The 12,478-nt window shown below is 33.1% G+C and overlaps 1 protein-coding gene across 1 annotated transcript; it reads left to right on the plus strand.

Annotated features, from left to right (window-relative positions):
• The first annotated feature begins 6,305 nt into the window (after window positions 1–6,305).
• Window positions 6,306–10,644, plus strand: LOC127870198 (hemicentin-2-like). Its single transcript, XM_052412854.1, has 8 exons — window positions 6,306–6,633; window positions 6,815–7,084; window positions 8,020–8,319; window positions 8,623–8,949; window positions 9,423–9,563; window positions 9,903–10,061; window positions 10,185–10,212; window positions 10,403–10,644. Exons 1-8 carry the CDS (start codon window positions 6,351–6,353, stop codon window positions 10,482–10,484), a joined length of 1,590 nt encoding a protein of 529 aa, XP_052268814.1. The 5' UTR covers window positions 6,306–6,350; the 3' UTR covers window positions 10,485–10,644.
• Window positions 10,645–12,478: the final 1,834 nt, after the last annotated feature.

A 12,478-nucleotide genomic window follows, 5' to 3' on the forward strand; every position in this document is an offset into this window, starting at 1 on the left:
CTCTCTCTCTCTCTCTCTCTCTCTCTCTCTCTCTCTCTCTCTCTCTCTCTCTCTCTATCTCGCTGAGTGCAATACAATTTATACACTCATGTTATATAAGTAGTCTCATTAAAAAAACATGAAAACGCTCCTTGCCGGTTTAAAAGTTGATACTTGTCTTTGTTTGATTACAAGGAAAATATAAAACAAATTGTTTAACTTTCAGCGGACAATTACCATCAATCTAATTATATAAATCATATGCAATTACTCATAGTATCGACATTTTCCTTTGAATATTCACAAGTTTGAATGAATGATTTGTTAGTACACTTGAAATTAACTTCCTGAAAAAGACAGTCAGAAATACATTAAAATCGTCAAGATAATCAACACATATTATTAATAACATTCTGCTTTTTAATAAATCATTTGACAATATTGTATATTCAGCACAATTCGATGTGTTTTCTCGGTATAAACTATGACAGTACTACTAAACGTCGCATAACCACTTTGTATCGATTTTATGGCATACCGAAGTATGTATTCCTTCACGTATATGGACATGCTGAAGAAAAATTTACCATACCCTGTACACATCTTTTTAGTATAATTTGTCATCTATGTGCTGCCAATACGAGGTATATTATTACTACATTGATGTTTTTTTAAGGTTTGAATGAAATGTTTTTACCTTTTTTGGACGTGTGTTTAATTCAAGCATAGTCGTAAACAATAAACAAGTAATACCACTAATTGCCTATTGTAACCGTTTCGTTTTTTAACATTATTACCATTTAACATAACGAATTAATTGTTTTAGGCAACATTTATTTTTGTTAATACATGTAATATATATATGAGAATGTGTTTGGCATTGCAATCGTTTCTTCATTTACACAGTGCTGTTTATGGTATATTATTATCGGTTGCTAAATTGCTGCGAACCGAGATATATGAGGCATGTTATATGTAGCTAAATTAAAACACATTTGCACTAAGATTATATCTTTTCAGCATAAATAGCATGTTGATCTAACACCATTCTCCGACGCCTTGTGTATTTCAAAGTTGTTTAATGTCTCTGTTCGTGTATATCACAAAGAATTGTAGTATTGTTCGAAATAATTCTGAAAGTTAAGTGGCAAACAATGATAAAGCAAACATGTCACGAACGTTTATTTTCCTGCACGGAAACATATGTATACATCTGATGCAAACTTACGTTTGTATTGGTATCCAATGTTAACCTTAAAGCAATCGAACGGTAAATTGTTGTAGCCATAGTTCGATATATGCAACATACAACCACGATTAACACCTCCCAAACGTTGAAGTTAATCAAATGCAGTTTTTATCAGTTATGCGTATGAAATAAGACATAACAAGCGCGACTTCCGAAGATGTATTACGATTTTTAAAAAGTATTTTTACGTGTTTCTTACGTTTGGAAGAATACAAAATATCATGAAACTCATGTATATATTGTAGCGTCGTATTGTTGGCACGGTAAACTTTAAGTACAGGTACTTTTCCTTTGTTATGTTTGTGTTCCTTTACTCGTATTTCTGTGTTCCTGTATTGAACAATATCAGCTGACAATGATAAATTTGTCATTAGTTCACTCATTTATAAATAGTAATACTACAGGAAATACGAGACCAACATTAGTGCTAATATACAGTTTATATGTATCTAGTGGTCGATAATAGTAAACTATTGATGTTGTCCAGCTCATAATGTAGTACCATTATACGCGTTTTAAGCATGAATCTAGATATGTAATGTTCAAATATGAACATTCCATTTTGGTTTATAACAATCTTTTAATTTCTAAAATGTAAAACACGCCGTTTTATAAGATTACGTAAACTGCGTGATAATAAAAACACACTAGATAATATCAGATTCGATTAAACATCCTTATTTGGTCAATTTATGATAAATGAATCGTGTTTATGTGTTTTATTCAGATATACATATTTCACTATTAATTCAGTTAAATGGCAACTATATTAATGTGTTTTGCGTTTAGTTCATTTATTACAAAATTGGTATAATTGCAATTGCAATAAATAATACATGCACGTAAGAAGTACATTTTCATAGTGATGCTGTTGCAATAGACATTAAACAAAACGATACCGTTTTTTTTATATAAATATATCAGAGGAAGTGAATAATTCGGTAAAACATTTTTCTGCAAGGTTTCACCAACTATCGAAAAGTGTAAGCAGTAGTTGATTGTTTTATTTCTTTTATAGTATACTGACTCAGAATTACATTAAATGTAACATTTTTGTTCAGAAACCTGAAAACATTATATATGTTCCAAATCATGTAGAAGATCAAGAATACAAACTTAAGAAACAAAAACAACATTGTTGAAATTTCCCGTAGATGATTCACCATTAAATGAGCATTCACATAAAATACATGATTTATATTGTATTAATTTTACTGGAAGTAAGATAAATCGTCTTCGAAACAATTGACACCTAGCGTTTATGGTAATGAAATCGTTTGTTCGTTTGGGACAAAGTACATTATTGCTTAACGAAATTGAATGTATTGTTTATATATTTTATCATTTATCTGGGTTAGTGCAGCGATTATATTCGACGCATTTAAACGTGTGCGAGTTTGTAGGATCCTCTAGATCAATCATCTATAGTCGTATAAGAAAAAAACAACATGCTATTTAACGTTCTACACTCAAATTTATACTTCAAACGCAACACGTTTTCTAATTCCACGTATACGGCTCAGTGTATAAACTTCAGACTTCACACGTTGCTATTCTACATCATGTTCGTTTTAAATGGTGAATCCGTTGCATTTTGATACTCGTGGACTACGTACATGCGTGGTTTCATTATGATGCATGTACAAATACTCTGCACCTAGAAACATCCCGATTAAAGAATTATTTATTTATTTTATTTGGCCATATTTTCATAAACTTCTCACAGTGTAAGAAAACAAGTATTGGACGTATACGGTGTGCATTTTGTTCAAATAAAGCACGTACGATAGGAAGATAGTACCGATCCAAGGCAAAAACTGTACTCAGTAGTCCATAAAATATCTTCCTTGAGAACATGAATGAATGGCTACATACATGTATGTTAATAAAACCATGAACAGAAACACACAGACTAGTCAAACGGTCTTTACTGTCCAACAAATACAAAGAAAGAGTGATACGCTATTTACCATGAAATTCACCGTTTTGATGATTTTATACAACGTGGTGTGCTGTAAGTACATCTTACTGTATATACGTATGTATATTAAACTATTAAAACATGACATTAGAAGCATGTATTGCACGCAAAATATATGTTTGTATTGAATTGAGTTGAACGGTAATTATGTTATACAAGCGGTATTTATATAAAGTCACACGTATATATCATTACATCCATGTATGCATATAAACGACTTTATCAAATAATTGTTATGCCGGACAAGAGGGTTAATGTTAAATGTATTGTTTTGTGTACATGCATTTATTCCAACACTTGAAGCGATTTTTTACATAATTCGTAAAAACGCATTAAGGTAAAATGTAGCTTTGAGATAAAACAAATAATAATAAAATGTAATAATTGAAAGAGCACCCGATGTTCTTTGAATGTACATTCACTCTTGCGCATTTAATGTTATTAATTTGCAAGTGTTTAATTAGAAGGATATAGTAACTTAAACGTATACACTTACAACTCCATACGAACACAAACGATCAAAAAATCAGTTTTATATGTACAGCAAATGCAATACACAGTAAATTGTTTTCCAGAAATAAAAAGACCCCATTGTTGGGGATTGTAAAGATCTTTTTTTTGCAGGATTTACCGTTCATTAAACTATTGCTTTAACAAATCGTTGGTCGATTATATATTTATAAACGCTTTACAACATATTACAACCATAATAACAATGTCATGTACAGTTATATTGCAATAAAATGCTGCATCAGCTCCATATAATTATCTAGTTTTGAAAAATCGATATGAGTATTCGACACGCATATTCGTTAGTGCGAGTGTTTGTTTTAAATAACGAATCTTCTAACACTCCCACAACTGCATAGATAGTGTTTTTCCCAGGAGGGCAAAGGGGCATGGCGCATTACTTTCAAAAAGGGCATTTTAGCGCGCAGTTTAGGCAAAAAAGGGCAAAAACGTTCCCTGAATACCTGAATGACGGGAAAACGTGTAATCGCATCAGAAGCAGTTGTGAAAAAAATAACATATAAACAAGCACATTTAATGGTAATAGATGTATTTAACTTACTATGATTTATATTAATATATTTACCTTGCAATGTACATTTAAGTTCCATGCTGTTTCAATAAACTGTACAGCACGACAAACATAACAAAGCAATATATGCATATGAATCTGATTATACACAGATCCACTAACATATAAATGAAACCATGTTTGTCTTATCCCATTTTCTAACAATAATCTTGACAGATGTTTAAAATAACATTGCGAGTAAATTGATCGCTAACAATATGCAAACACTCGTTTTCGTGACATACATCCACCGAGTTTATTACAAATAAATAAATAATGTTGGTGCTATCTCAAACATTTTTATGCATCGTTGATTATCACAGACATTTCATTAATTCCTTCTTAATGTATAATCTCCATCGTTAATTCGATTGTTTACGACGTTATTTGCCATTTTTGCCGAGTCACAATTTAATTCTGTATAGTCCGCAATGTTGATAAAATGTCAAATGATGTAAGCGACAGGTGCGCATAGCAACGTGAAAGCGTATACGCGATTCGCATTTTGTTAAATTAGTATACGTCTCAGTAATTATTTCAATACTTAGATCTAATTATCTTAAAGACGAAAACGATAAAGAATAAATTTGTTTGTGATTTTAAATGTAATTATGCGTTAAAATATATGTTTTGATTTAATTGCATGCAATGCACAATTGCCACGAGAATAACATCGAGTTTTTCATCAAAAGTCTCCGAAGTAATGATTTTATGGAGTACACATTGCCGACCGAAAAGTGCGCTTGGTATAACATAGCCTCCGGCATTATCGATTGATACTGACACGGGGTTATTCACGCATGACTAATTCACAGCTTCGGAGCAGTCAGTAAGACCTACCTATAAATCCAGCACTGTAGTAGATTAAATCTGCTCAATTGATTAATAAAGTCGATTAGACGTCTCTCGAGTAAATCAAGCACAGACAATTAAGAAAGCTGATTTTGCGGACCAAGTTTGATCGTAAGGCAATAAAGATGTTATCGATAAGGGCACGTGGCGAAATTTGCCTTTGAAAAAAAGGGCGCGTGGCGAAATTTGCCTTTGAAAAGGGCAGAGTGGCGATCCGGTAGGGCGGCGTGGCTTTTCGCCACGCTAAAATGGCCTGGGAAAAACACTAATAGATGTGACAAAACAGACAAATTAACGACAGTTTTACCATACGTTACATGACTATTGTAAGAACGTTTAGAAACAAAATTCAGGCTTGAATTTCTCATCTTTTTAAAAACTTAATAGTGAAATAAGTGTGATGTTTTGTTGATAGCGTTTTTTCACAAATACTTCTGACTTTTAATTCACGAAACACTTTGAATTAAACGGTTAAGGTTTACATGAGGTCAAAGCAATGTTCATGATATGATTTCAGTGATTGCACGTATCCGATTGTTTTTTATTTACTAAATAAAATGTAGTTTCGAAGACCTTGGTATTGCGCGTCAAAAACATGTTATATGAATAGCATTATCGCGCTAACACTTTATCGAATAAGACAATGCAAGATTAACTTTTTTCAGGGTCGTTTGATGTAGAAATCAAGAGTTACATTACTTCCGCGACGAGTCATTCGTTAATATGCCAGTGGAAGACGAGTGCACCTGTTCGAGCTATTGTTTTTTTTCAAAAATTCCGGAATGATATCAAAAGAGACAGACGGCAATACGGATAACTCATTCTATAGCGCGTTTCAAATTGTGTGGAAAGCAGATAAATGCGAGGTTAACAACGTCTTACCCGCTGAATGCCAATGTATCAAAGATACAGCCGTGAATTGCACAGTCAATATTCAACATGACAAACACTATTTTGACCAGTGGAAGTGTGACGTGACCAACAGTGAAAGCCATTTGTCCAGCAATGTGTTAAATGTCACAATTGGTGGTAGACTGCCGTTTTTGTATTTTGTCTTCTGGCTACTATTATTCGCCATTCATTTTTTAATAGACCATGTGTTGTATTGTCTTGTAATCCAAGCATATATGGTGTAATGTAATTTGACAACATTTATACGACATAATATTGCACATTCTAACATTTTTTCAGAAATCCCAACCATAACAATGTTTCACGTGGATACATTTGAAGGGTTATCTAACATAACCTTAGAAGACAACGACACAGCAATCATGCAGTGCATTGCAGAAGGTTTTCCTACACCGCGATTGAGCCTTATCAAGGACAATTCAACACTCGATGCATTTAATGAAGTATCAGAGGGCCTGACTAAAAGTCACCTTACTTTCAAAATAACTTTTGCATTAGGCCATGATTCAGGGACATATACTTGCATTGCATCCAACACGCACGGGCAAAGTAGACGATACGTACATGTGCAAATCTTGAGTATGTGTTGTTGACATGATAAAAAAATGCATGGTTATTATAACGTTTATATATAAATAACCTTGCATTAATGTTATAACTAGTGCGTGCTATTATGTGTTTAAGAGATGCACACAGTCAACCACTGCTTATTGAACTTAAATGAATAATACCGACATATATACGCATTTTTTGTTTGCAGAGCCTCCAACTGTTATGAGCATCGACGATGCGTACATAAATGAGGGAGACAGTTTAAACAAATCGTGCATTTATCACACTGGCTTTCCACCAGAGACAGATATACAGTGGACAAAAGACGAAACTGTCGTGTCAAACGGAACGCTATGGATTCTGAAAGTAGCAAGAACCGATGCTGGGATCTACACGTGCAGAGCAACAAACACACACACACGTGGGCGATCAAACTTTACCGGATGCGATTGGGAGCAGTTTAAACTTCATGTGTTATGTACTATTTTAAAATATGTATTTCCTTGTAAAATAAAATAATATATATTATAACATGTTTTACAAGTTAAAATATTCTTTGATAACACCACTAAATTGATATGTTCGTGATATGACGATGTCTTATATGTTTGTATATTAGGTCAACAGGAATGTGCTATATCAGTCAAGGTTTGGCAGTGGATCATATTACTCGTGTTCAACTATAAAGTCGTTATTTTTTGTAACATAGAATCAGATTCAACAAAAAAAGTTGATACCAAAACGTAATATGGTTTAAACGAAAAGAAAACCCTTAAAAACGCAAAAAATATGATTAAGATCATGTGCTCATGAAGTCATTATTAATTGTAAAACGTCAATTATAAAATTATTCTCATCTCAAATTGCAGCGTAGAAGCGATTGTATTTCATTAAGCCATTAACCTGGGTTTGTATATGCATGATTAAACAAAAAAACAGGTTACTGCGCTATCGTTGTGTTAGATATAAGACTCGAAACGAATAACACACCAGCAAGCCTCGCGGGTCTATATCCTAAGCCTCATTTGATATATTGAGTCCAAATTATAGTATGTTAAGCATGTATAATTCAATATTGATTATCTTTTCTTTATTCTGATATTAAAATACACGTATTTTGCTTCATTGGACAGTATTGGACTAGATTTATTTGTTTTCGTTGTGATATGCGTTCTATCATTATGAAAAAAGAGGCATTTACTAGTTATGAAAATATGTGAATTGTTCACCGTTCACTTGATTGTATTGAAAGTAAGTAAGACCACACACACGAATCAGGATACTACAAATTATAATACTTTGATCGTTTTCACTAAATAGAACAAAGTATAAGATGATAACTGGAATTGTATTGTTCACTTCATTATTACGAATGCAATTTTGGTTCTAGTATTTTTTGTACATATTTTTCAGACCAACCCTTTGTACAGAAATTCAGTGTCGAATCATTCGGTGAAGTAAAGAATGTTACATTGCTGGAAAACACAACTGTCGAATTCCATTGTATTGGTGAGGGCTTTCCACCACCAGATCTAAGACTCGTAAACTCTAACTTGAATATGGACATTAGCACCGGTATGAGTTCGGAAAGCACAACTACTAGCCTTCGACACATTCTCGCTCCCGCTCAGTGCAAATATTTAGGAAAATATACGTGCATTGCCTCAAATAAAATCGGACTGGGTGGCATGGATTTGTTTCTGAATATTCTGTGTATGTTGCAATACTGATATTCATGCGAACATTTAATTATCGCAATTATGCCGAAATCGTAACCAAACTGAATGCGGAAATTTGTGTTTGTATGTTGTAACATAAGCGCTTACAATCAGTATATTCTGCACAAATTTAAATAAAATACACAATATACAAAATATTATGTGTACACAAGCAATAGTGAGATGTTTGGTTTCAATCTGTATATTTTTTGTTAAATGTAAGCAAAGTGCACTATACACTGAAATACATTTTGAATCTATTGGTGAGGATAAAGACACACGATTATCTTAATTTTAGGTCCGGTAAGAAGAAATCCAGCAGTCAGCAAAACAGAAGACGATAACAATATAGCATTCCGCAATATTGGCGATGCAGTGACGTTTGCATTTGAAGCACAAGCGAATCCGACTCCGGGTCGATCGGATATTTCATTGAAAAAATGCACCGATTCCAATCCATGCACCGAAATCACAAATGACTCAAATATTCACATTACCACGAACGGCACACGTATCACTCTATACCTGGGGAATGTATCGGAGTCAGATTACGGGATTTACGTTCTGCAAGTGGACAATGGAATCGGGAAACCCCATACGGAGGTTTACATATTGAAGCGTCCTCGTAAGTAATACCTGTTTTAAGTTCATATGCCAAAGTAAAACCACCAGTGCGTTACTAGTAACTAAAACATACTTTGTAATAAACGTACTTAATATGGTTTGTCAACTCTTTATATTAAAGAAACATGCCTTTAATATTTCGCGCAAAATTGTTCAAAGTAAATGGAATCAAGCATGGGAGCGAGCGTCGAACATGGCATTGTTTTTGGGTGCAAAATATAAAAAATACCGTGTTTCAAACGAAAATTTTTACAGCAATTATCATAAAAAAATTGGACAACTTTACGTGACATGTATTTGCAATACCTTAGGCAAACAGTCCACGTGGTATGAAATATAAAAAAAAATAATTATGTGTGATAATATTTAACAGGCCGAATAACTATGTGTACACCCTATTTAATGATAAGTATTGATTGTGATTATAAAAATAACAAGCTATAAATGTAAAATATTCCGTTCATTCGTTTACAGGTCTATCTGAAGATGCAACGCAAAGCGTCATTTTAAGCTACATCATAATAGCGGGAATAAGTATTTTCGTGTTTCTTGCAATCCCAGTCGTTGTCTTCTGTGTGTGCACAAAATTCAACCGAAGCAATTCAAGAGCAATAGGTAGTATTATGTTATTGTTCCTTAACAATGTCTTAACAATTTATTGATACCTATCGTAATGAAAAAATATATTGTATCAAATAACCGTAGCAACTTAGCTACGCACGATGAATAAAAAAGCAACATTGTGATATATTTCTATGAATGCGACATTATTAATCATCATTAAGATATTTTGTTCATTGGTCAAATTAAATTGAATTGGTCACTTAAGTTGAAGTTTAAACTCTTGAAGAAGAACAATGATCTTATATGCGAACTAATAATTTCGTTTTCCAGCAGTTATATATACTTTTTTGTCTAAATAGAAGCAAACATCATATATGATTTATTTCTCAGTAGAGGTCGAATTGCCGACTATTGTGCCTTCAACCTTTAACCGCGAAGGTCATTCTATTCAGTCTTCACCTTTGGCATCAGCGCAAATTGGCGAGCAGAGTTTGATTTATCACGAAATTGATCCACAGCTGTCAGAGTTCGATACACCAATAGTTGCTGGTAAGAAACATCCCAATGTGTTGCTTCTATACGATTAATGAATAAAGCGAGTGTATAATTGAATGCATAGCATATGTTTTTTTGTTTCATTTAGGTATATCTTGTGCAATTGTGTATTTGCAGATGGCATCAATAGTGTTGCACAAACGTCGTAAGTGTCTTTTGAATCGTTTGTAACACTACACATTAACGTGTTTTACTGTATTTATATACCTGCCGGCAAGTTATAATTGGTAGAGCATCAACACATTTAATTCAAATATATTCTCTTTGATAGAGCGTAACTGATGCGAAGAAAGTTTCTGTGTGTGGCTTTTATAGTTTTGTTGACTTCTTTACAGATGTGCACGTGGTCGTTATGAGGATTTGGATCGTTCGTTACATGGGGACGAGTCGCAATACCTGAGGGTGGTTGCCGATTGACAGTGTATGACGGATTAAAAATTAAAACATTTAAGCATCAAAATACATTTGATATTAATAAAACTGTTGTTAGCCGTCAAATATAGCAAACTTAGTTGTATTTTTAAAATATAAAATAAATAATACATTGTATATCCAGTTCAATTGACATATTATTTGAATTGCCCAATGAAAGATGATCTTGATTTAAAATTCATTTCATAAATGTTTAATTAAGAAAGTATTATTGATATATGTAATAAACTTATTTTGCTATCCTTTTTTAAACAATATGTTCGTTATGTCTAATGCCATTATGCCTTAAAGTCGGAAAACAGCATCTTCTTTTGACTTTAAATCATGTTTTATAAACAACAAATAACATCTCATAAAACACGTCTGAATCATTTAAACAAAGTAATTCTACTTTATAGGTAAATTCCACATATTTACTCATTTTCGTTTTGAATAATCAATATTTTTTATCTACTGAATCAATGAAGAATTGTAGGCCGGATTCATACGCGCACCATCCTGAAATTGAACTGTTTATACTTAACATTAACCACATACAATTAAAGGAAAAAGGTCATGCTTTTTAATACCCGTAAAACACATGTATCAAATTTAGTGCATATAAAAACTTGTTCGAACCTCACCTCGATTAAATAACGGTGTGATTAACGAGAACGAACGCCACACAGTCTTGAATTTTTACATATTCCATTCTACTCGCCATTGTCACTCAAACTTGGAGCGACGAAGGGACAAGTTCATTCGCCCTAAATAACAAACAGGCAGTATGAGACTCATTTACTGATATTTCTCGCAATGATATGAGGACAAATTGATGAAATTGGAAGATGATAGTAGTTATGAAGAATTTTTTGTTTTACCGTACATGTATGGGCCGGAATATATATATATCTTTTTTCAATCTGACTCGGACAGCGTGAAATCTTTTCCCGATGCTCAGCGTGTTGGAAGTACGGATTGGTAAATATGTTATTGTCTAATTAAGAGATAATATTTTTCTATCATGGTTTGTTGTCGAATAACTTACCGTAAGGAGTATAGATGCGTAGGAATTAAATCACGAGTGCGAAGCACGAGTGATTTGATAACACGCATCTATACAACTTACTGTGGGTTATTCGACAACAAACCATCATAGAAACATATTTTTTCGATTCTAACACGATTCTTATTGATTTGGCTCAAGTTTTAGGACGTGAACTATATTTGTCAATACTCCGCCCTTCTTAGTACAAAGTTCACTATTTAGTGACGTCATTGAATTGTACAAACATATGACGACGTTTTCATTTACAAATATTTTGCAAATGACGTCACTTTCATTGAAAACAACAATCGTAGAAACTTAATGACGTCACGTTTATTGATGCTACTGAAAAGCTGACATGCTATAAATGTTTTCTGAATTACGTTTCCTAACAAATAACTTTCTTTGTAGGCGTGGTTATGCCAATAATCACCAAATACACAATTAGTTGTTTCATTACACTTATATACATGCTACATTTATTACATTTCTTTTAGAGCGGGTTTTAGCACGTGTATTTTACTGCAATATTTTCTTTATTTATTCGGAACTATTTTCGAAACATTAAGCTCCGCCCATAAGTTATTGTAGAATAACCCACGCTTGATTTCCTTCTTTGTCTATAGAAAACAAGTCACGTGCCGTGTTAGACTTTGTTTAATTCACATTTCGCAAACATAGAACACTTTTAATTTTGATTTATTTTATTATTATTTTACAATTCGATATCGTTGACGATTACTAAGGTATTTATTGAAGCTTCAAATACAACGTTCTTTATAATTATCTGATTTAATCAAAAAAAGAGAATGATGTACGTATAAGGGGGCAGGGTGGGACCTTGGTGCGACAGCGTGCTTAACCCCTTTTTTAGGCCTCACTGGAGCATTGGTCCGATAGTGATCAATGGTTATGACGCAAAGTTGATTTAATTTGGGATTGGCTAAACTTT

The sequence above is a fragment of the Dreissena polymorpha genome, chromosome 2, assembly GCF_020536995.1.
Source record: "Dreissena polymorpha isolate Duluth1 chromosome 2, UMN_Dpol_1.0, whole genome shotgun sequence".
NCBI lineage: Eukaryota > Metazoa > Mollusca > Bivalvia > Myida > Dreissenidae > Dreissena > Dreissena polymorpha.